The sequence below is a fragment of the Crocodylus siamensis genome, chromosome 8 (genome assembly GCF_052110815.1).
Source record: "Crocodylus siamensis isolate JL-2025a chromosome 8, ASM5211081v1, whole genome shotgun sequence".
In the NCBI taxonomy this organism is placed as follows: domain Eukaryota; kingdom Metazoa; phylum Chordata; order Crocodylia; family Crocodylidae; genus Crocodylus; species Crocodylus siamensis.
This window is the reverse complement of record NC_143402.1, coordinates 27,995,730-28,022,450: the sequence shown is the minus strand read 5'-3', so window position 1 is coordinate 28,022,450 and position 26,721 is coordinate 27,995,730. Positions and strand designations below refer to the sequence as shown.

At 38.7% G+C, this 26,721-nt stretch overlaps 1 protein-coding gene across 6 annotated transcripts in view; it reads right to left on the bottom strand.

Annotated features, from left to right (window-relative positions):
- Positions 1 to 26,721, bottom strand: part of DACH2 (dachshund family transcription factor 2) — a 547,922-nt gene that overhangs the window by 251,375 nt on the left and 269,826 nt on the right. For all 6 annotated transcript variants that reach the window (XM_090060531.1, XM_090060534.1, XM_090060533.1 and 3 more), the window contains exon 2: positions 3,105 to 3,220. In XM_090060531.1, coding sequence (XP_089916657.1) covers positions 3,105 to 3,220 — 116 coding nt within the window. The remainder of the gene's footprint in view (positions 1 to 3,104; positions 3,221 to 26,721) is intronic.

Here is a 26,721-nt window from a genome sequence, read left to right as displayed (position 1 = left end):
AATACCCCTGCTACTCTATAATACCCTCCAAAGACTGATCTGTGAACTCCATAGCTCACAGCAGCAATGCCTTAGGACCTATCCATCTAACTGGCAGACTGGCTGAAAGAGAATGCTGTAATTTGAACTGGTAGATCATTAAACAAGGGTGGATTAAAAGGAAATAATATGAAGGTACAGATCATGCCATCCTTGCTGATGTGCAATTCAATTTTTCCATGCTGAGTCCTAACATGAATTAACATGTTTATTCTCAGAGCATGTTGACACTTAAGCATAACAACTTCCAAATATTCCATCTAAAATACACGTGTGGTCACTCCATCACAAAAGGGAAAAGCTCAAGGTCTACTCTAGATTATTTAAGTGGAGATGGTCCTTGGGTGGGGTAGGGTAGAGCTAAAGAACCCAGAGGAAAAAGAGACCCAGAAAGGCAAGTTATACTGCAGCCTAACAAGAAACAGAAAGAATAGAAAATCATAGAATCATAGAAAATTAGATTTGGAAAGGACCTCAAGAGATCATCTAGCCCAACCCCCTGCTCAAAGCAGGATTATCCTCAACTAGATCATCCCAGCCAAAGCTTAGCCAGGTCTTAAAAACCTCCAAGGATGGAGATTCCACCACCTCTCTGGGTAACCTGTTCCAGTGTTTTACCACCCACCTAGCAAGGAAATTCTTCCTAATATCTAACCTAAACTTCCCTTGCTGCAACTTGAGACCATTGCTTCTTGTCTTACACATTGATGCTAAAAGGGCATTAGTGTATAAAGATTCTACCTTGCCACCACTTCCCAATTAATTCTGCTGGGAAGAAAGAGTGTAGTAAATCCTTGGTTCCAGTCTACAATACATCACACAAAGTCATATTAAAAAGTCTTCCTTCTTTGAGAAGCATGGAAATGTATTGCTTTTAGTTCAGATAAAAATAGAAGCCAATTACTAAGGCCATGTACAGTGAGCCTAGAAGTTGGTCAATTTTCTAATTAATAGTAAGCATGTATAAACATATAAATAAATTTTGTATCCCAAGTATCTCATAGAAGCACATATCTCAAATCCCAAGTGAATTTGGAAGTGGCTCTTGCAGCACTTTTCTTTCCTTCCTTTGAGACAAAGCTTGCTTTTTCTTTACAAAATAAGATGCAGCTTTTCCAAGTAATTAAGGTTTGGTAAGAAGCAGCAGCTGTCTCTGCTTCCTTTAGTTGAAGAAGAAATTCCTATGAAACCAGTCTTCTGTTAGAGCCATTCTGTACCCTTGTTTTGTTCTATAGTACTTCTCTTTAAATAGAGTAGAGAATGCCATGACTATAAAGGTCCTCTTCCCAAAGGACCTGTACCAGTACTCATTTTCTGTTTAGAATTCTGAGTAATATCCTAGTAGAAATATTTTTAAATTCACTTTAATTTTTACTATTTTGTTAAATATCTTCAGCATTTTAAAAGAACTCCAGTAAATCAATAAAACCTTTTTTATTTTAAAGCAAGTTTAGTCATTTTCTTGGGGGAAATATTTCATGAAAATTTACAAGTCATTTGAATGATATCTTATTGTATATACAATGCACTTCAACTCATAAAACACTTCCCAAATTACATAACTATGCTCATTCTATAACTTCAGACCCTATTTACAAACGTACCATTAAAGCAATGGACGATATTGTGTACTTTGATAACAGTATATCAATGCCAGTTGCCTCTCTTGCTTTTTTCCCCCACTAGTGGTAATATGGATAACACTGAACGTATGAAAAATCTGAGTCTGGGAACATAACAAAAACACTATTTAAAACATCTTAATAATAAAAACATGTTTTTATAAAAAAATGATATTCAGAATGGATGCATATTTCTAGAATTTCATTACTGCATAAATGAATTATTCATTGCATATTATCATCATTAGGTAACAGAGTAGAGCCAACTAGTGTTTGAATCTAGCAAAAATTTTCAAATTTCAACTACTTGATTTGAAATAATTATTAATGTCGCTAATATTGCTCGAGGTCATTTCTGCCTCCATGTTACACAGGTTATTGTTTCTCAGTGGATCACGGTAACTGAAATCATTACCACATTTCCCACTCACTGCATGGTCAGGGTGGGTGGATTTAAGGACTTGCCTCTGCAATTTCTTACAGATGGATGGACAGCTGTAGCCACATAAAGCCCCACTGAGGTCAATGAGGCTTAGTGCAGTCATCCACTTGTATAAGGTGGTACAGATCAAGGCCTAAGACATTATGCTGTAGCCAATCCCTTAACCCACTTGGTGGGTTCAAGGCTAGAAGGATCCTTCATTTGTAGCCCATAACAGCACATGTATAAATGTTTCCTGCATAGTGCTGCATGCTATGAATTTTGTGGTTGCTAATGAATATTTAAGTCATTGGTTTGTTAATTAAGTTGTTGTGCCTTTGACTTTATTAGCAAGTTAACATACACATCTTTATCGTATGTCAGCTCTTGGCAATAGTAATGCTTAGCTTCACTGAAATTGTTCATGTTTTTAATTTACATTGTGTTACTAAATAAGTAAAAGCAAAACACTTTCGGTGACAATATTTTGGGTGTACTTATAGTCATCATGTGGTATTTATACCATTAGTTTATGATGATGACAAATGAAAAATGCTAAAATAAGAAAACCCATCCAGTGGGTTTTATTCATCCATTCCGCAAGCATTTCTATAGTTAGCATAACCATTTTTATATCTCTCTAGCCTACCTAATGACATTACAGCATATATATTAGCAAGAACAAAAAGATACTTTTGACAGAATAGAAGAAATGCATGCTAAAGGACTCTGACAATGGTTCATTTTCCCAGAGTTTTTTTTTTTTCACTAAATAAAATATTTAATGGAACTTAATGTAAGGAAATTACAACTAATAAATAACTAAATTACAAATACATTGGATTTTAGTCACTACAGCAACAAACTGCACTTTTCATGAATACTCAAAAAAAATCCAATAATGTAACCTCTGGTAAAGCTTGAAAAGCCCTGAAGGACAAGGCAGTTAGATCAATATTAGTTTATTTCAACTGCTGTGCAGTATGAAAAGATGAGGCTGATCATCTGATGGATTTTATTACCTGTCGGGGAGATAAGTCCTGGTGATAAGAGGCCTGGGACTCCATGGGGCAGAAGACGTGCATTTTCTTGAATTGCAACTCCCAGAGAACGCTTGGGGGGTCTTCCTGGTCGTGAGCTGATGAAGTAAGAGGATAAATTTAAATGTATTTTCCTTTTGAAACATTTGCTTACTACCTTGCCTATTGATCTATACAGAAAACACAATCCATCAATGATACTAGAATAAAATGTATAAAGACACATTCTTCCCTAGGAGACAAGTAAAACACGTAACAATCATTGTACTGTACTCAAATGATCCAGCAATGAAATATTGAGTAACATATACAAAATCATGCTCCCAAAGTCATATATTATGAATGAATAGTAGGACTAAAGAGGTAAGAGAATGTTAAAAATAAATAGAAATAGAATTAAGAATTCTGCATACTTAATCCTTACTGTGCTACTGACTTGAAGTAGTCACAACCCCTGTTTCTCTATGTCCCCATCTGTAACACTGATGTTTCTATTAAGGTACACAAATGTAGATACTTCAGTAACACATATTATTTCTGAAGTCAGTGTCACACACTTGGATCTGGACAGGTTGAAAGTTATATCTCCTAAAAACTGAAACCTTTGAATGCAATATGTACTCCTTGAGGTAATTCCCCCACCCCTTGTTACCTGGTATATTATAAACCACTCTTTAAGTGGTTGCAGTAATTCAACTCATGGCCTTTTCAAGCTTGACTTCCCTTCCTTATATATTGATTAGTGCTTTTGACTGTTGTTCTGCATGTGCTAAGCTAACAGTGTTACCTTAACCTATCAACTTCTCACATTATTCATTTTAGCTTGTGCAGTTTATGAATTGTTGTTGCAAATTTTAATTCATAGATTAAAGAAAAAGGTCTGTATGTTTATTTACTGCATTGACTTACTTCCTTAATACAGTTTTGGTATATGCACATCATTCTGTGGCTTTCATAACAGTACAAAGATTTACAGAGCATAAAGACATTAGAAGCAACTCTTTCCCAAGCCAACTATTAAAAAAATATAACTTTCTAATGTTTGGAAAGATATTGCCACTTCTCTTTGGTAAAAATACATTTTACTCAGATGAATAATAGAGCTTTTGACAAACTAGTGTGAAACATTGTATTAAATAACTTGCTGCAACAATGAACGAGTTTCAAATAGAGATCATTTCCAGAAATGACTTCGGGTTCACAAAGAAATTTAAGTTAAGCCTCACTCTATCAACTTTGCAGTGGCAAAGCACTTCATCAATGTAGGACAAACTCTGTGTTTAAATGAAGACAACTTCCAGCAACACTACACAGAGGTACCATTAACCTGTTCATTTTTCACATGATGTGTTAGTGTTATTTTGTTTTGCTGTGCATCAAAGTAGCATAATATTTTCTCTTTGCTTTATTATTTTGTCTATAAACCCTCTCCCTCCTCTTTTACCTTGGTTTCAGGCAGTTTTATACTTCATTTTATTCAATGCCTTTTCCATTTCATTCATGCTCTGAGGGAGCTATATCAGTATACAGTTATAAAGTAAAATCAACTGCAAAGTCCAGAGTCTTTGGACCATATGATAATCACCACAGAGTAAAAAACCAAAGTATTACACACAAAATTTGGACACATTTTTTCTGTGGCTTTTTGCTCCAGCAAATAATATTAATGTGCAAATATATATACCTAGTAATTTGTAAAATAATACTATCTCCAGAATTTCAGTATTGCTACTACTACTATATCATAAGTCTGACAAAACTTTCCTACTATTTCAGTTTCAATGAGAATCTTAGCCTACTACACTATTAGTACTTTTTCCTTTTTTTTTTACAAATCATAAACGCAGCTTGTACAATGGCATCTCTTGACATATGCATGTATTATTGTGATATACTACACCTTATATTTCTATCACCCAATGACTAGACCACCTATAATAATTTATCAGAGTATATTACATTTTTCTTTCATGTCAGGTAACATCAGACTTAGAATTTAGGTTTTGTTAAATAAAATTAAATTGTTATTTTTTACTTAAAATAGTTTTACACAAAGATGCCTGACTAGCATCCTTAGTCCCTCTGACAAACCATAAAAACAAATCAACTGAAAATACTAACTATACTGACTGATAGTCATAGAAAATTCTCAGAAGGATTCTTACAAAATTTAGCATCTCAATCTCATATACAGGCAGTCCACAACTTAAATGTTTCGAGTTACAATGTTTCACACTTACAACTTTTATGAACTGACACCCTGTTTCAACTTTATGATGTCAATTTCGACTTACAACGCTTGATCCGATGCAATGCCACAACAGCGAATAAGTTCGCTGCGTCGCTCATCTCCCTGGGTAACATCTGTCCAAACTTCCTCGGACACTTTCTTTAAGAAAGCAAAACAAGACTCCAGAAAAACCTGCAGCCAAGACTCCTGAGAAGCCTCCAGCCAAGAACCTTTCAAAAAGTCCAGCAAAGTCACCTCAAAGAAGTCCTTCCAAATCAAAATGATTGCTATTCACAATATGAATACATTAATGTAGCTATATTACTCATGTATAATTGATCGAGTACAAAATTCTGGGGTACTTTTGGTGAAAGTAGGGTATCGGGCCTTGGTTCAGGAACAAATCCCCATTTATAACATTGTTTCTTATGAGAAAACTGGTTCTGAGTTGCAACATTTCAACTTAAGACGCAGTTTTCAGGAACCAATTGTGTCATAAGTCTGAGGACTTCCTGTACTATAAAAGGTTTTACATAACTAATATTAATCAACAGCCTTTTAAGAAAAACATTTTAAATTAACGATACTGAGAAGAGATTATTTCATCACTGGAGATGGGGATAGGTTATCTTTGACTTACATGAGTAGTAAGTGTTTACTGGTTATAACCCTTAAAAGCTTCCCCAGTAGTGTCTGCTACATAAATAGCACAAGCAAAATGAAACTCTTAAGTCTTTGTCATTTACTAAGCTATACAAAATGCAAATGGTAAATAAATATCACAAACAGTGAAAAAATAATTAACAAAAAAAATTTCCTCAACACTCATATAAATAAGTCTCCTGACCTCAAAAGGATACTCACATGAGTAACTTGAACATGATTTGACCCTTAAACTCCCTCTACAGATGCAGGAAAAGGTGCAGTGGTACATAATGCACGATCTACACAATCATATCTCTTGCCATGCCACCTCTGTATGGCAAGAAGCATGATTGTGGGATTGCACATTAGATTTCATTTAGTCTTATTGCTGGTGCAGGGGAAGCCTGATCCTCAGCTCTCCCTGCACCAGCAAGAAGCAAGCTCCCATGGTTGGGAGCCCCTCAGTTGAGAGAGGGCTCCATACACCTCTGGGGCTAAGGGATCAAAGCAGCCATAATCCCCCAGGCCCAAGAGTTTCATGAACCCCTGAGCCTTGGGGATCACAATGGCTGTGATCTATCAGGCCCAAGGGTTTTACTCTGAGGATGGTGCATCCCTACATATAGGTTCCGCATCAGCTGATGAGACTTCCACTACACTTGCAAATTAAAACTCAATAACAACCAACTATAAAATTCAGACGTGTTTTCAAGATCTAACTTTATAGCTGGCTGGAGCTTTGTATGGTGTGATAAGTTCCTTACAGATGCAGCTGATCTTAAGGTATTTGCACAGTTAATCAGTTAATTGTACAATACTTGTAAGATATAGAGGGGACCTTACACTTTCAGATGTTTTGATTTTATGGTCACTGCTTTTACAAACAGTTAAGACAATGTGATTTTTTTAAGGACACCACATATCAAGCCCTAGAGTACACTGCATAGTAATGTTGCACATATTGTTGCACAGAATTGCTACATGCAACAATACTATGCAATGTACTCTACGACCTGATGCTGAAGACAGGGTAGATGTGTACCTTATAGCCTACAGATGCACACGTATATCCTCTTTAGATAGTCTATAAGTGTTTGTATTTATGTATATGTATATAGACACACAGAGTACCTACATGAGACAGTTAGTGTCCAGATAACCAATAACCTGCACAATAAACATCTTGACATCTATATGTGCACCTATATTAGGCTAGAGAAAATTAATTTATTCCACAGCAGGAGAGTACTTGTAAATACAACTACTAACCTGCTGTAAAAACCTCTGCAGCAGCACATGTGTAGCAAGCCCCTCCACAGCACATACAGTTGGCTAGCCCACACTGAGCCAGAAGGAGCACCCCCCAGGCTTGCAGGCTGACCCCCCTGGGCCTCCTGCAACCAGGGCTGCTCCAACCCAGTTCAATAGTCTGTGTGTGAATAAAGTCCAGAGCTTTTTGCTCCTGGGCACACATTCAAATTGCATGCTCAGAAGCAATAAATTTCTGGAGTTTATTGTTCTGGAGTTTCATGCATAGTTATAGCACATGTAGACATGTCCACATATATCTATTTTAGCTAGTCTATAAGATCTATATAGACAGAGAAATAGAGAAAAAATGGATAGATCTCCTGATTCTGATCCTTTTTAGAGGGTTGTGACTTTGACTGCAGTGTTACTATTCCTTCCTTCACAGTAGTGTCAATAAAATTCTCTCTATTTTAATACCAAAATTTAAATTAAAAACTAAAAGTCTGGCTGCTATTCATAACTGATTCATGTTCAGTCATATAATATCTGTCCAATTTCATATAGGTTTTTTTTTTAAAGGCATTCAGCATGTTTGTATGGAAATAACTTCAACTTCCTGGCTGGGAATTAGACAATACTAATCACAGCCAAAGTTTTCCACAGTGAAAAGTGGGCTAAAATTATTTCTCTCTCATGTCAAAGATTTAAATTCCACTGTCAGAAAATCTGGAAAAACATACCCAATGCTTGAAAACTTGCGTGTCTTTTATTATTTTGTTTAGATTGGTTATAATGTTTTCCCCCAGTCCTCAGGGGTTTCATTCAGCACTCCACAGTGAAATAGATTGCAATACTGATATTAGTTACTGGGCAAATTTTTTTTTAATTTACATAAAAATTCAAGTTTCCAGTAAAGAATCAAAACTGAAACTATATTCTCTAATGCCATTGCCCAACCACAGTGCCTTATGGGAGACATAGTCCATGCTTTTTTTTCTCCCCTAATGACACAAGGCAGGGCTGGATGAGATTAATTAGTTCAGAGAGGCATTAGCTTTTGTAGACAACAGCCTACTTCTTCAGACGCTATACTATAGCATAGTCTCTGCTATAGCTGCCCTGTAGAACATACTTCCGTGTCAGACTGCATTGCCACTGATACATTATTAAAGTCTTATCACCTGGGAGAAGACTACTTCTCAAATCAAAATATTAATTTTAAAGCATTTTTATATATACAAATCAAGATTTTCCATTCAGTACAGACACTTTTGAATAAAATGTTTCAAGAAACCTGATTTTCCATTAAAAACAGGTCTAGTCTAGTATATTTTCTTTGTTTCTTCTAAAAACTACTATTTTCTTCTATTAATCCTAGTGTAGCCCATAAAGGCATTTCAGTATTGCTAACTTTCATAATATTTAGTATTTTCCTTGAAGACCCCAAAGTCAGAACACTATGTGGGAATTGCAGCTTTCTTTTTCTGAAAACATTCTAATCTTTATCACAATGGAAAAAAATGGTGAAAATACAATCCAAGTGAGCAATAAAAGGTTTAGAAACCAGAGGGCAAATACAAAAGGAAGCCCAAGATTTATTTATTTTTACAAACCTCACTCTTGTGGAGGCCTATCCATGATTTTATGAACTTCTACAGTTAGCAGAGATGGCATTTTAATACTGCTTTTCTTAATCTTAGCTCCCCAGTCTACTTTATCCTCTGGTTTTCCTCATTTTCCTTTGACCGTTTCACTTGAGTAAAAGCATACAGAAGCAAGAGTAAAAAACTGTTTTCTTATTGGTCAGTAATAAAAGGCTTTGCTCACATTGCAGTGTCCTAAATATAGGTGGTACAGGTACCTACAAAATAACTTTCTTCTAAATAAGTAATTGCTTATTGTTTACTGCAATTTTTTTTACAGTGGTACTATATGTGCTATAGATTAGTTTTTGCACACAGAAAACAGGATACAGAAAAAGAAGGATTAGTGGTAAAGTTAAAAAGACATGATTACAAGTCAAGAGAAGATACATTTTTTGGGGGAGGGGTTTAAACTTAAAAATTTCAGAATCAGGTCCAATTATTATATTGAGCATTTCTTATTCAATAACATAAATGAAAGAAAACTAGCCACAAAGGTTCCAGGTCCAATGAAATAGTTTACACATTTCAATTTATTAAATTGTCTTAAATGTTTTACAGTTTGAAGGAAGCCATCTTCAAATACTCCAGACCATGGTTTCAGTACCCTTTACCAAATTTTCTTTGGAACTACACCTCATTGGTATATAATAAAATACTTTTGGAAAACTAAGGATAACATCTTAAATATAGGAAATCACTTAGAATAGTTAACAGATTCAATTGAAAAGGAATGAATTTTCTACTTGATAGTTCAGCTTCAAATTTTGACTTCAATACTTTTGTTTTATTTCCTACTAAGATCAGTTAAGGATGACAAAAGACTCTGATTATACTATTATATGTAGAACATGGTCAGCCATTCAACTTCCACCAAAAAGGCATTAACTATAGCAGAAAATGAGGAAATGTTTGGAAGGGAACTTTTATGAAGGGTGTATTTAAATACTTTTGGTGGTTTAAGATTATGTGATAAAGTAACAAGGAACTGTTAATTAATATATATATTAAAATGCCTATTTATATTTTAGGTATCCAGGCTGTAGCCATATTGGTCTAGAGGAAAAAGCAATCAGGGCTCATGATAGAGGTGATATCTTTTATTAGACCAACAATGTTTTTACTAAAAAATACCTTTAATTGTAAGCTTTTGGGCACAAACACCTTTCATCGGGCATTGGAGAAAAGATTATAAAAGTTCTCCTGGGTAGAAATGGAAGTTCATATTTCATAGGATTCCACACAGCAGTCAATAGATGGAAAACTCCCTGGGCAGGCATTTCTTAGCTGATAAGGAGTCTCCCAGCTCTCCTGTGAGGCTTTGTGATGATGCAAATGACCTTAAACACCTTAAGGGTGTTTGTGCCCAAAAGGTAATTTGCATCATCACAGAGCCTTTAGAAATGATTTTTCTATAAGGATATTTTCATAGTTTTGATAAAATTATGGATCAGCTGTATCATTTATAAGACAGTTTGATCCTTCTGTCCAGCAAGTTAAGTTTCTGGTTTATTGATGTTTGTAAAATACAGTTCATTAAGGGAAACTTACACAAGATCACTGTTGAGCTATGACTATATGATTGTGTTGTACTTTTGTACTTTAAATGTAAGAAATTTACTAGAATCAGAAGTAAATTTACATATTAATCAAGAGAAATAAACATGTGGTAATTTAACTAGGAAACTGTTATTTGGATGACAATTTAATCAGCACAGGTTGAAAGGTCCATCACTGCAGCATCCTGTTTCTGCTAAAATATTGATTGCATTACTGATTTCAGTAATGCTTTAGTTTACAGGGCACAAATAACCATGTAATTACTCTTTAATTGAATGGTAATTGCTTGCTGGCAATTATTTGTTAAGTTTTGCGGTTTAATTACAAGGTTATTTGTACTCTGTAAAATAAAATAACTGTAGTTGCCCAAAAGATTTTCAATCTGTATAATGTGTCAAATCCACAAAAGTAAGTTATGAAGGTACAAATTTGATAAAATCATAACACTAAAACTATTATTAAATGGATCAGATGAATCTTTGAATGCTTCCACTTTAGAGAATTAACATTAGATGTAACATTTGTAAGATTAATGGAGGAATACTGTACCACAGAAGCATGATTTCCTCTGGGGTCTACTCACCATTTAGCATAATTTATCCTGATGTTTTACCTTTTATTGTCTGGGTTTCTTTTAGAACAACTGAAATAGTATCCTATCCCCTTGAGAACAGAAGATAAACCAACTGGAAATATATATCAACAGTACTTCATATTTCTGCAACTGAAGTGGATTACCACCAGCACATTATCTTAGCAGCCTATAAACTTTGTGGACTTGGCAGTTAGCTAGATAACACAGGAAGGCATTATGTCTTGCAGTGTCAATGAGATATGACACATTCTGTGATATATTTATTCCAAGTTGTGATATACGAGGTGCCCAATACTTTGATCATTAGATTTTGCATTTTACTGTTATACTTTTCATTTTTGTCATCAACTATTTATGAATTGCCAGTAGACAGGTCAGTCAGGACTGCTGATTTTGTTTTTTCAAAGCATATACAGTTAATAAATCAATTATTGATTATGTGAGCCTATAAGGAATTTGATCCAAAAATATACTAAGCTTTTGATTTAAGAACTCCTTGTACATATTACAGATTTCTTCAATAGCAAATGTGCTTTATTAGACTTAAAAGGAAAATTTTGAAGTAGTATATGAGATTCTGTGTAAATTGCTCTGAAAGTAATGGTAATAATTCTGGTAAAAAAAAGTTACCAATAAAACACCATCACAATTGGTTTCCTGAGGTTGAAAAGTCAACAATTATTTTCCTTTAAAGTTATTGGCATTATACATCTCTCTCATTTTAACCCCAGAAAGTGTTAACAACTTGTTATTTTTTGGCTAAATTAGGGGGGAATGGGGAAAGTATGTTCAATATTGTTAGGGGATTTTACCCTTAAAAGCAACATTTTTGCTAACAGAAAGAACTGTTTACTTTTTCTGCTATACATTTTTTAATTGCATCATGGATTAATAATAATCTCCTGGCTCTGGCATTTATTACAATATTTCAAAGATGCCAATGGTAGTTAAACTCTATCTGACCTTTCAGCGTTTAACAAGAGAAACAAACTCAGAACTCATAGCAACCCGATTCTGTCTCTTCTCTATATTAGCAAACTGATCACTTGTCTAACTATTGCAGTACATTGTATTACCAACCCGATCAAAGGCAACAACAGCCAATTCAGCAGCAGGAAAAAAGTAATGCATGCAAAATGTGCAATTAACATTAATCATATATGAAGTTTAAACTGAAAAGTAGAACCTGGTCACTATGACTACTCTCATAAAATAGTGGTCAGTTCAATCTGGGACTCTCTCAGTAACAGGTTCTGTGGAAACTCAAGACATGCTGTCCTTACTCTAGCAAAGAAAAGCAAGTTGAAAATCCTCCCATTGAGTTCAGCTGGATTTCTGCTGGAATAGATTTATCTTTAACTGAAGCCTGCGATGGAAAAAATATATACACAAAGATGAAAAATTCAAAAGTTTTCATATATCTTTTTTTTTCCTGTGATCATTATATTATGTTTGGAAATAAAAAAAAAAGAAGTTCTTTAACAGTCTAACATTGTTCAAAAGCTGGAGGAACATGAAAGTGATGGATTTAAAACGGCAGCCTTCCGCTTTACCAACTTCCATATTAATTTCTGATGCCTGACCCCATTACCTTCACAATAAAAGAACCCTAGACATCTAATTGCATCCAGTATACTGCTGAATGGCCTCACACCATAATCAATTAATCTGAATTGGGTTCTTTAGTCCAAACCCCTATTTTGGAAGCCAAATGGACATAGTAATGATAAAAGTTATAATTTAGTGATTATCTCTAATTTACAAAATATGGCAATTAGTAGATGGTTCCTCAGGGTGCTGACATACATGCACTCTCCTCTGTAACTCATGGTGCTTTGCATGAAGTCCCATGAGTTACAGCTATCCTCTGGACCCAACACCCCAAGAGAGCTTCAATCCACCTACCCAACCCTCCAGTGCAGGCTGAGAAAATCCCAGACAGAACTCTCTCCCCTCCCTTCTAAGCTTAGCCCTGCTCCTGGCACAAGTTAATGACCCAAGTTAATGAAGGCATTCCACTTTGGAGCAACTTCATCTGAACTCTCATGCAATGAGGAGTCATATTGTCGTGTGATGTGGCACTTTTAAAGTGTTCTGCAGCCTTTCACTTCTGTAAGGGCATGGCTGTAGAACACTTCAGGGGCCCTATCATGCAACAAACCATCACGTCTGCCTGCACCCTCAGTCAAAGAATAACCAACTATTTAGAACCAGACAAAGGGTATGCAGAGGTTACTTATAGCTTCACAAATAACGTTTGTTTCAGTTCTTCTCATTCATATATGCCTGTGCTTATTGAACCTGGTGATCGTTACATGGTGTCAGGAATAGCAAATGAGAAAGGACTCGAAAGAATTTGAGTTCCAAACTGAAACAGAAGTTGGCAAATGAGAAAAAAATGGAGTGATGCAATGAGATGCAAGGAGAAAGGCCTCTGTAAGTGATCTGCCTGCACACTTAAGTAAAAGAACAGTTAGTCATGCAAGTTTTGCAACCTCCACCTGCCCTTCTAATGTTGGGCAATGTATCAGAGAACAGGAGTGCATTCAGAAACAGGTTAGAGTGGTATCTATCAGCCACAAGGGCAGAAGATAAAAATGATTAAATCAAATCATCTATCTTCTTATATATTATAGGGGACGAAAACCTGGCTGTTCATAATACCTTAATCTTAGAAGGCCAAAATATGCAGTTAAGTGTAATACAGTCCAAATCTGATAAGTTCCAAATGCCCAAAGAGAACAAGAACCTTGAAAGACAAAAATTTTTATGCGCAAAGTATTTTTTTTTTTTTTTTTTATGTGCAGGAGAAAGTATTGGTCAGTATGTTACTGAACTAGGCCGTGTGTAGACGAAATGAGGGGGGTGTGTGCACAACATTTTAAAGTGGACGAAATGCTTTTGTACCACTTTAATGGTGTCGGTGTTTGCACGCCTCAGCAGTGTATTGTGCATTAATTCCAGCCGGTGTAGGAAATTCAGTGGTGTAATGCGCCTTAAATGACTTGGGATGCAGCAAACTAAAACTCCAAGGTGGATAAGGAGCAATTTGATCTAAAGCAATCTCACTTCAGATGAAGTCACTCCAAACTTCTCCAACGAGTTTTAGTTTGTTCCCCCTACAGCAACAGAGTGAAGCACCAGCTCCGTGCAGCTCCACAGGAAAGCCTGCAGGCAGCCTGGCAGCAGCCTGGGAAAGGAGGCTCTGCCCAAGAAAAGCAGTGAGCCTGATCTTTCCTCCTGCCCCACCTTGGAACCTGCACGCCTGAGCTACACAGGGGCCCAGTGCTTCCCTCTGTGGCTGCAGTGCCCCTCGGGACCGCCCAAGCCAGGTGTCTGCGTGCAGGTGCTGCCTGGGGAGGCTGCCACTGCTGTGGAGGGAAGCACCAGCTCCCCCCCACCGTGCAGCCCATGGACCACTCTGCCTACCAGCAGCTCACCCTCCCCTCTCTGCTGCCACAGAAGCAGGTAAAGTCAGCAGGGTATGTGCATGACACAGGGGTTTAATCGGCCCTAAATTGAAGCAGTATTTTTAAAAACGCTCTGTTTCACCTACACATGCCCTTAGAAACTAAGAACGAACTGTACTTTTGGAAACTTGAAAAAATTAATTATATGATTAATTTTTGTGGCATTGCAGACACTGCATTACAAGAAATACTATGAGGTGACAGTCTTTTCTAGGAAAAAGCCTCTACTGAAATATGGAGAACAGCAAAAAGTGTGAAGGTTCAAGCTGCAGAGCTAAATATATCAAAAGGGGTTCTCCATGCAGTAGGCATGAAAGTATGTGACCAGAAAAAGCCACCTTATAGGGTGGAGTTTTCCATTGGTAAGAAGCTACTTCACCGAGTGGAATTTTCCATGGCTAAAAGAGAAAGAACAAATAAGCAAACATGTACCAAGCGTGAAAGGCAACGCAATCCTAAACTTTGTGCTGCATTTAGAAAGCTCTGCTTTACCTGTAACAGAAGAAACCTTTTTTGCAAGTTTTGTAGATCCCAAACAAAAACCTCACATCCATACAGTTGAGAGCATACCAGAAGAATTTTATATAGATGTGGTAGAATCAAAAAAATCAATGAGAGGGACTGGATTTTGTCAGTGGACGTACAAAGAACAAATTGGACACTGGAGCTCAGGCTAATATTTTTCCAGAGCACGAGTTTAGAAAATTAAAATTGGGACCAAAAGCAAGTCCAACAAACATCAAAATAACTGGCTATTAAGGAACAAATACACCAGTAAAAGGGAGATGCATTGCTAGCACCCAATATACAAAAAGAGTATACAAACTGCCATTCATTGTGGTGCCTAGGTCTAGCAGCTTGTAAAAAACTGAATGTAATTAAGCATGTGCTTGCAGTACAAGACAACATGACATGCATGCCTCCTGATCATCCTCTTGGTCATCACAGCCCAAATCTGTACAGTCTTCTTAGGAAGAAACCATCTGTTCCAGAACACAAGCAGCAAACACTTCTTTATGAGAAGAGAAGAAATGTACCCATGGACACAAATGAAAACATAAGGGCTAGGGACAGACATTCAAAAAGCCTGAGCCTGTGGCCTCGACCATCTCACGGTCCAATGGCTGGGGAACTGGTTTTGGGGTGGGACCCAAATTGTACTAATTGACAGGAACAAAATGAACATGGTACAAGGTTACTAGTGGAGTCCCCCAGGGCTCAACGCTGGGACTGGTACTCTTCAATATCTTAATTAATGACCTGGATTTGGACATCAGATACAGACTGGCAAACTTCATGGATGATCCTAAAACATGGGGGAAAGCATCATTCTGGAGGACAAGCAGGGGATACAGGACAACCTGGACAAGCTTGCGAAGTGGGCAGACGAAAACCTCTCCTTACGAAGAGAGGCTGAGGGACATGGGACTGTTCACCCTGGTGAAGAGAAGCCTCAGGGGAGATTTGGTGGCTGCCTATAAGTATATACGGTGGGTCCATCAGATCTGGGAAAACACTTGTTCACCAGGGCTCCCCAGGGGATAACTAGGTCCAACGGCCTCGAACTTCTAGAAAGCCGATTCAGACTTGATACAACGAAGAGCTTCTTTACAGTCCAAGAGTCCAAGGTCTAGAACAGACTCCCCCCAGCTCACCCCCAAGCACCTACACTGGACTCATTCAAAAGTTATTTGGATGTTTACCTTGCTGGGATCATCTGATCCCTGCAAACTTCCTGACTCTGGCAGGGGGGCTGGACTCAATCTCACAAGGTCCCTTCCAGCCCCTAATGTCTATGAAATCTATGAATTGATTCAATTTTTGCAGGTTAGTTTAACCTGCAAAGCTTGAAGTGATTTGGAGGTGGATAGATATTTCCTTTTTATTCCAGAAATGCAGGCACATGTCTTCAGTGGCTCAGGCTAAAAGCCAGAGTGCACTAAAGCAGCTCTCCCTTCCCCTCCATAGTGCTGAGCTGAAGGGGAGGGGGACATGGCTAGGCTCAACCAGGATGCTCTGATTAGGAAGGGGTGTAACCCCCCCCCACCCTAGCCTGTACCATCTCAGGCTTCCTCCCCCTCCCCCCCACAACTCACTGCTAAAGGGGCAGAAGTGTTGCCAGCCCCCCGCCCCAGGCTAGCACTCTGAGGGAAGGGGCTGGGAATGCAGTACATGCATGTGTTGATGATACTGAGCTTTTCAATCTTGCTTTCTTCAGTCAGGAAGTAACCAGTTGGTTAAAGCCAGATAAAGGGACTGCAGAGGTTACCTTTAGTTGCACAATTTGTTTGATGTTTTAGTTCTTATTACTCATGTATGCCTGTATTTATTGAACCCAGTGATCACCACAGATATTGTGACAATGACAATTATGAAATTGTGGCCCAGCAGCCCATTTTCTTTTAAGAAAAAAAATCTTCATTTATCTCAACCTAACAAGCTGGGAATCCCATGAGCTATCTTGCCAGTCTCAAAGAAGAGGGGAAAAAATCCTTTGTTGTCCCAAATAAAGAAATCTGGTCAAAATGTAAAAAAAAAAAATCCGGATATGCAGACCTGACCCCAACTTTGTATAGACATAATAATTTAGTGAAGCCTTGTGAGTGACATGTTATGAAAAACAGTCAATGATTTGCATGCAGCCATTAATTCTGCTTTTTAAATTGTGTGAATTTAGTGCTTATATGGCCTTGGTTATTAAAGACTACTACTTTTCTACAGGGTGGCATCAGGGCAAGTTTCAAAATACACTAGCCATCCAACAGCATGTCCATTGTGGGGAAACATCCTCTGTAGACATCAGGGGTAGTTTAACCTCCATCATTCATGAAGAACTCAAGCTCTGTGCTTAGTCTGCCAATTAATGAAATGTGTTGTTGAATTTGTGATATGAGTTAGAACTGGGATTCACCAAATTCATTTCATACAATGGCTACCAAACATCTATTAGATGGGAACAATTTTTAATCCTTACTAAAAAAAGCTGGATTTGTACTCAATGTGTGTATATCAGGGTAATAGTGCTACCAAGCTAGATGTTCCTAAGCCTACCCTGCCATTGTTGTATCAATAGGTGGTGCCTTCCCCTATAAATCAGGAATGAAAAAATGACCAGCCAAAAGCTAGGGGACAGTGCTGCTAGAGATGATGCATTTTGAATAAGAAGCTGCTAGATTCTGGTACAGCCCTCTCAGGGCTTCCCTATCTAGCCCTACTGTTCCTGTGGCTCCTACAGAGTAATGCAGGAATCACCAAGGCTCAGGTTCATTCCAGATATGTCTTCTTTGTTCTGTCCCCAATCTCTAAATCAATCCTTGTTCCCCCAGTCCTTGCATCAGTTCTGCCCAGTTCCAACCGCCAATGATAACCCAACTTACCAATCAGTTCTGTCCCTTAGTGTTAAACTAGCATAATTTTTTAGTCTAGGCAACCACTGTTGCCCAGTTTCCTCCAATTCTGCTCCACTTCCCAACAATTTCAGCTCTACATTTACCTATTCTCTTGTACTGAGGGAGGGGGAGGTGAGGAACAGGTCTCAGGGAGCCTTCTCTGTCTTCCAAGTTAGAGGGCCCTAGTAAGGTCTCCTCCCCTTTCTAAGCTTTGTATTGTATACAGAAAGAGAGGAGGGGAGGGGAGAGGAACAGATTCACTTCTGTGTTGCTCTTAGGAGAGGTGGAACAATGAAGTGAAGCAATTCTGAATTGTGGAGCTCCTTCCATTACTTCTCCCCTCCTGTAAGAATGGTATAGGATTGCTGAGAAAGGGTTCTGACTGCTTCCTCAGGAGCCCTATTGGCTGCTTCTATCCCATGAGGTAGGGAAGTTGACCACTAGCTAAATCAGAAGGAACTTTCTCCCAAGCCTCATTACTGAGCAAGACTTTCTCATGTTTTTATGAGTCTGTCTCTAGCCACAGCTAAAATCCTGTTACTCCAAAGGAATTAATGAGAATTTGCAACAATATAATAATAATAAACCAAATATCAACACAACATCAAGATTCATCTCCAAACTACTTGCAACAAAATATTTTACCACTTATTCCATATATTGTCTCTCCTTAGTCAATCAAGTTTGAAACACAACCTACAAAATCCACAGCTACAGCCCAAAATTTTATAAACTCCACCAATGGAAAGCATGCTGATATCTTTTATCAGGAGTAGCCCACAACTAAAGACACAGCAAACACGTTATCACTTGGTTATGCAAGTATTTATAGAATCACACTAGATACTTGGGGAATTGGGATTTTTGAATTCACTCTCTGAGAGCAGAGTATGGGCCAAGGACTAAGGACACCATAACGAAGTGTAATGTCTCTAATGGCACCCGGGGGGTGAAATAGGGCTCTCTGGAACTAAAATGATGGATTTGGAATACAGAACCATGCCTACCATGATATAGGCAGTAGTGGACAAATAATCCTCTCTACTTGGTCTAGAAGCTACTGTGGATATTTATCATCTGTTGAGTTAGCATATGTTAAATGAATATATAATTTGGATCACATCATCTGAAATGTACCAAGGAAAAGTAGTTGAGTTTGTTATATTAGAGATCTTGTGGTTCTGCTGCCACTTCTACGTACAATGACTGTATCCAACTTTTCTGTTATCTTGGGTGTAAAATGGGTGACAATTTCCTCTACTAAGAGATGTCCAAGATCTTGTTTCACGAGGATTAGAACATGCAAGGAAATGTTAAGAAAAGTCTGTAGAAGAAATGGGAACTGAGCGATAGACCTGCAAGATGTACAATCTGTATCGGACAGGGAGCTGGGACTAAAAGATGGGTCCCGGAAGTAGAGTCAGTTAAGTCAGAAACATCATCTCTCTAGCCATCCCCACCCCCCCACCTCAACCTGATTAACAAAGTGGGGGAGTGTAGAGAGGGAAAAAAATACCTTCTACTCTCATTCCTCCATGTGTATTCTGGATAGAAAAGAAAAGAAAAAGACCATCAGCTGAAGGACATGCCTTACACCTCCTGTCAGCACCCCAGGCACTGGACATCTTCTGTCAATTTAATCCAAACATCCCACCAGTAAAGATAGGATGGAGTGTAATATTTTTCATCTTACCTCTTTTAGCCCCCGCAGCAAATTATTTTTAGGACTTATTCTTGTTAACATTTACAGTTTCTATGTTTTCATTTTCTCTTAGCAACTCAATCTGAATATATCTTCTCTTATTAATACCAGTGTTGACATTTTTTGATAAAGATTCAGTTAATTTTTTCTTTGTCAAATACAGAAAGAGAGAAAGCTGACGGAACAGACAATTTAAGGGCTGACTACTCACCTGACAGAAAGTATAACTATGAAGCTATTTTATACTTCATTTACTTGACCTAGTTACAGTATTACTAACCACAAGCTTTCATAATTCTTGAATCAGGACCACAAAATCATGAAATTGATTTAAAAAATCATTTTTTCAATAATACATTTTGCATTCTTTTCATATGCCTTTTAATTTTGAGGTATTTAAGTGCGTTATCAAGTCATACTTTCATGCTTTTCTCTACAATTGTTGGGGCTAGAAAATTGCTTTGCTTTTTTTTGCATATTTCTAAATTGAAGCTGGGATTCTCTGATAATCATCAATTGCCAACACTGTAATCTACTAATTACAAAAAATGTAGTAAAAAATCATGATAACACCTTCATAAAAGGTGCATCTGTGTTATATGCCTATAGAAAATACTGCATTACATTGCTTACTTTATGATGCATTTCCTCTGTTCTCTGTGAAGACCAAGTATGAACATCAAATGGACCAAGTGGAGACTGTGAGAAACTCCTCCCACCAAAAAACTGCAGAGCTCACTTGCTTCACTGAGGGCAGGATTGGGCACCTTACCAATTAGCAAGTATATTCATCTGTAGGTATTAAACAACTGTCCTCCCCTAAAGCCTATGAATATCAATTAATTAAATTAAACATGGCTCCAATTCATCAATTCTCACACAATGAAGCAGTGTAGAAAAATGCCATGTCTGATATAAAATAATGAAAGCAGATGTAATTCTCAATCAATTCCATATCTTCACAAAATGTCATCGAGACTACCTACCAGTGAAAGATCTATTAAGCGCCAATGCAGTAAATTCGATTAATCTACTATCTGAGTATGTCTTTCAGCTGTCAAAACAGATGCATGCACATATATCACGAACAAAGGTGAATAAAAACGTTTTACAGAAATAACCAACAAAAGATTCAGGACTCATTTCTCAGAGCCAACTAAATACATGTTGAATTTAAACAAAAATAAATATATATATTTTCTTAACCTTCTTATAAAGTCTAAAAATAAAATATAAAAAGCAGTCATATTATAAGTTATAAGATAGTTCAAAGAGCAAACAGAAGAAATTGTTTTTTTTCAAAAATTAGATCTGCTTCTGTAGTAATTGCTGTATAAAACCTACTGCTTTCATTCCTGCTAAATTCTAACATTTTTCTTTAGGCCTACAGGGGTGTGACCAGATGAGTGTGTACGTGCCTCTTGTCCCATCTCAAACCACTTTGAGGCAGGGCAAGAGGCACGTGTGGGAATGAAAAATATCCAGGGGTCTAAAAAACCCAAAATTTTAAAAAGCAGAGCACGGCATGGTCCCGAACCATGCCCTGAAGCAACCAGAGGCTGGGTCCTCCACAGAGACAGGGCTCCAGTGCCAGTGAGTAAGGGGTCGGGGGGTTGGAGGGGGATCGGAGGAGGGGGACCCCCACCAGCCCCACCCACTCCCCCAGCCCCCAATTCCTGCTCTGCCCAGCTGTACAGTCCCCATCTGGGTCTGGCAGGTGCACAGCAGGTCACAGCCAGGCAGCAGCCCCCACTGCCAGACTCCTGCAGCAGGTAGAGGCTGAAGGGAACTCTCAGGGCTGCTTCAGCAGTCCAGCTGGCATAAGGGGTAGTGTCCCCAGGTACCAACTGGCTGGGCCCCAGAAGCTCCTGAGAGCTAGTAGCCTGAGCTACTTGCTAAGATGGCTTTTTATAGTGCTGGGGACAGCACAGGTGCTGGCCCTGGGCTCTAGCTCCCCCTGGCTGCAGATCTGGGAGGAGCCAGGCAGGGTTATTTTGCCCCAAGTGGCATAATTTGCTCCATAACAAAGTGCATGTCCAAGCACGTGTGCTGAGGCAAAAAGCCCCAGTTCAAATTTGCACTGCTTCTATTTGAGCTGCTGCAAGCACATGTGCTTGCATGTATGGACGTGCCCTAGAAGGGAGAAATGCCTAAATACTCAGTATCCAAAGGCATTTCATCAGAAACCACTGAAAGTCAGACCCACATGTTAGCAGACAATAGGCTCATTATTAGAAAATTTATATTTATTATTTATGAGGACAGGCATTTTAAAATATGTCTAAAACTATAATAGCAATGCAATATACAGAGTCTGGAATGTGACATAACTCTTTCCCAGTTGCACCTGACTGAAGGCATAAAAGCACTTGAGCTCACCAATATATGCAGGTTCTTTCACTTTCCTTTTTCATGTCAGATGACATTTGGCATTTGCTATGCCAAATGCTGAATCAGAATGCATCACACAAAAAAGTGTGAAATGTATGAGAAAATAATCTTCAGAGAAAAAAAAGGAAAAACATGAATTCTTGATCAGATTCTAGAATATTTACAATTACCTATATGGTTCTATAGCTAAAACTATGTCCGTATCACAAGATGCACCAGTTTAACTTATGGTTATATCTACACTACTGCTGAAGTTGTGATTGTAGGCCATTAAACATATCCATGCAGATTTAATGTAGGTAGTATAGGTAACAAAGGCAATGAAGACGTGATGTCATAGTCCTCAGCATAGGCTAGCACCTCAATATATACTACAAGTCTTTTTCCCTGAAGTCCATCCCACAGCATCTCCAGAGTTATCGATATACTCCTGCTTACTAGAAGACAAAATGGTGCACTTATCTTCAACTGTTGCTCAGGTGCATCTTAAAGGGGAACTTAAAGTGCCATATTTAATCAAACCTCTACCTGGACACACTTTGTTTCCATTTAACAGTGGTTTCCCTCTCACCCCAATTAGGACAATTGGGAATTAGTTTAAGCTCAATCCAAATAAGCCTCTCACATCAAAATAACGTGTAGCTTCTCAGACGTTTAAAACCAATTTAAGTTATACCTGTACAGATTCTCCATCGTGGCAAAGTGATTGGCTCAAATACCATCTATTGACTTCTCTGTGAAATCCTATGAAATATGAACATTCATTTCTACCCAAGAGAACTTTTACAATCTTTTCTCCAATGCCTGATGAAAGGTGCTTGTGACTGAAAACTTGCAATTAAAGAACTTTTTTTGCAAACATCTTGTTGGTCTAATAAAAGATACCATCTCTACTATGACTCCTAATTGCCTTTTCCTCTAGACCAATACGGTTACAACCTGGATACCCAACAAATGGAAGATATCAAATTTTAGCCCATTTTTTAAATGAAATTTTCATAATTTGCCTAGCAGACCACCTGAAAGCCAAGATCCTGCTCCTGCAATTAACACTTTCAGTTAAAGAAATTTTTTTGCAAAAATCATGTTGGTCTAATAAAAGATACCTTTACTATGAGCCCTGATTGGCTAAAATACAAAGTTAATGCTAATAGAAATATAGTTTTATGTAGTAACTACTCAGCACCCACATTTAAAATGATATGATGAGATTTGACAATAAATATAAAAAAACTGTAATAAATCTAGGAATGTGAATAATTGTTGTGAAATATTATATGCTATTAATAAGAGTAACACTATAAGAAACAACAGTAATTAACGCAAGGTAATACAGAATATGTAAACTGATCCAGAAAAAGATAACTTTCATTCCTTTACTTCTTCTCAACAAATGTCTAACCGGTTCTAGAAACAATATCTAATACAATGTTTTCTAAGATTCTAAAATATCAGAAACTTTTTTCCACTGAGAAAATGGCAAGTAAAAAGACCACAGAATAGTAAGTACCTTCCATGGTGAGACAGCACAATTTCTAGCAAAAAATGCCAGAAACCTAATAAAATGTAGCCAGATATATGACAAAGGTTGCAAATCTATGAAGGCTGAGTACTCAGACACAAAATAAAACTCTAGACCGGAGTGGCCATAGTTACTCACCCTAGAAGCCATATCTGATCCTCCACATGAAGTTCAAGAGCCAGAAGGGTCGTGGGGGGTGCAGAGCAACCCGTGAGAGCAGCGGGATGGCAGGGGTAGGACATTAACATCAAGCCACCGCTCTGGCTTTCCCTGTGGGGAACACACCCCAGGGTAAGTAGCGTGGCTGCAGCCTCCGCCCTGGCAGCCCAACACCTGAGCAGGCAGTCCTGGGAGAAGTAGGCAGGGCTTCAAGAAGCAGGGCAAGAGCTGCAAGTACTGTGACAGTGAGCTGTGGTTTGGCCACTGTGGCCAAGACTCCAAATCCAACCTGAGCCTTGAACTATTTGCCCATCACTAAGCAATTTGCATTAATATTGCTTCGTAATAATAATCAGATTGCAAGAAAATCTTTGGCAGCTGGCTCTCTCAAAATGTGCACCTTTATGTCTAGTAACTTAGCTCTTGTTAAAGGACATGAGCATAAAAATAGTTAAGCTCTTCAGTGACTAAATGAAAATCAGCACCGAGTCAACAAGGCACAGTACTAGTCATTCAGCAGGTATCTACATAGTCCAGTCTGCCTCTGCAGATGCACAAAATGGGATGAAACACCCATAAAGGATCCCTTGCCCCCTTTTTCTCTTCACAGAATCATAGCGTTATTAAGGGCTTTAATAGTTCTTCCTCCAAAGAGAGAATGATCTTATGGAATAACACAGAGAATTATGGGGACTGGGAAACTCACAACTAAGTCTAAAAAGTCACCTGGTATCTGTTTGGTTGTGTTTGTAAAACACTGTCGAGGTTTTGGCTGCCTGCCCCTTAGTTCAGCGTGTCTGTCATTGGCCTGATGGGCCTCCTTCCCTGACTGACAGTTCAATTTCAGCGCTGTCAGCTGGCTTTGGTTCAGGGGTGGAGGGTATCACTCAGCTCCCGCCCCGTCTCCCCAGCTGTCACTCTCCCAAAGACCCCATTGCCATAAATAGAAAACTGGGACAGAGGCATAAAATTCCATCTCCAGAGAAAGTGGATATATGATGCCCATGTGGTCAATGAGAGAACCAAAGTCTGGATTTAAACAATGATATTTATCTTTTCAGGTGTAAAACTATTCATATATGAACTTCAGAATCAGTCCCTACTACAACAGGAAAAACACATTATCAAAAGTTAAAGGTAACTGGACCACAAAAGACTGAAAAAACCTCCGTTTTATTCATGTAAAGGAACACAATAATACATTTTGACATACAATGCAATATATTCAACAGAAGAGTGAACAGATTCATCAGAAGGCATGATTACAAATCTGTTTGGAACCTACTAATTTACCAGGTGCATTATTCATTATTTTTATATTTTTTTATTGTATTATTAAAATATTCACATTGGAATTTACTTATAGCCTATGTATATTTGGGTTCAGTACGAACTAGGAAAATATTATAAAAATGCTTTGAGATGTTGTTTTGTTGTATTGACAACAGACAGACAGGTATAGCCATACCACAATAAAAGTAAATCTGAGAAAGTATGTCAATAATTTGTGTGACTAAGGCTATCATCTGTAGAGCTAAAAAAAACAAAAAAACAAAAAAACTAACAAAGAGCACTTGATATATATTTAGACTATTAGAATCAAATGACCTACGTGAAGTGGGAGCTAATTTTTATAACAGGGGCATGTCCTAGAGTGCTGGTACAATATTTGTATAGCATGTCTATCCAGTTTTTATGGGAGCTACATTCATTTAAATATTTTTACTCTCTAGATTGCCAGATTTAGTGTATGTACATCTTTCAGTCTCCTTAGATGTCCGTTAGGAAACTAAACTAAACTAAACTATTTTAGTTTAAAGAACAAGTAAAAGAACACAAAAATATTTCTATATGTGACATTTTCACTAACACTCATAAAAGGAAGAATTGTTCACAGTAACAGAAATGAACTCTGTAATAAATGGCAGGAACAAACATTTGAGGAATTTCTACCTGAGCCTTTGTAAACACAAGAATTTATAAATACAAGTTCACTGCTAATCAGTTCACAGCAATGTTTTTAGCCTGCAGGGAGTGACCCAGTTTGGATCAAAGGGCAGTGGTAGGGCGGGACATAGGATCCAGCAACCACCATTACCTTCTTCTGCAGCAGCACAAGGAAAGCATCCCTTGCCCCCACTTCTCCCCACAGTGGCACAGGGAGAGTTTGTATAGCCAGTGCTTCTTCTCATGGCAGCATGGGAAAGCAACTATTGCTGAAGCCCCCTGTCACAGGGCGGGGACGCCGGAGCGGCAGTGATCTCTCTTGGCGCCCCCTACTGTGCCAAGTGGGTGTCCATGCACCCTCGTTCTCGCCTGCCACGTCTTTGATGACAAAAGTATTAAGGGAAGCTGCCTTTTACCCCCTTGAACACAGTACCCGTTGGCATACTCCCGCCGGTACCCCACCTACCAATGATTCTGTGCACTCCCACCACAGGGCTATGCGTGGCTCCTATCACCCCTTATACCACGCCCCAAGCCTCTCAGATGTACCAGACATTGTTGCGTCTATTGTCTTCTCTTAGCGGCCCGCTCTGGGGCCTCTCCCCGTGCGCTCGCCCTCTCTGGGGCTTCTTATTCTTACATGCCCTCCCTGGGCTTCTTATTCCTACACGCCCTCCGTGGGGCTTGTCCCGATACAATCGCCCTCCCTGGGGCTTATCCCGATACAATCGCCCTCCCTGGGGCTTCTATTCTCGCACTCCCACCCACACTGGGGCCTTGCTCACGACCCCCAAAATCGGGGCTCCAGTGGCCGTAGCCGTGCCTGGCCCTTGGACCCCTTTCCAGATCCTACGCCACACTGGGGCTTTGCTCAATAGGGCTCAGGCAGCCTCGGCCTTACCTGGACCTCGGACCCCCCTTCCGGGTCCTACGCCCCACTGGGGCTTCCCAGAATTGGGGCTCAGATGGCCTTGGCCTTCCCTGGCCCCCAGACCCCCTTTCCGGGTCACTCACCCGCGCTGGGGCTCCTTGCCCTGCACGACACTGCCCAACTGGGGCCGGGGTCTATGCAACCCCCAAAACGTGGCACCCTCT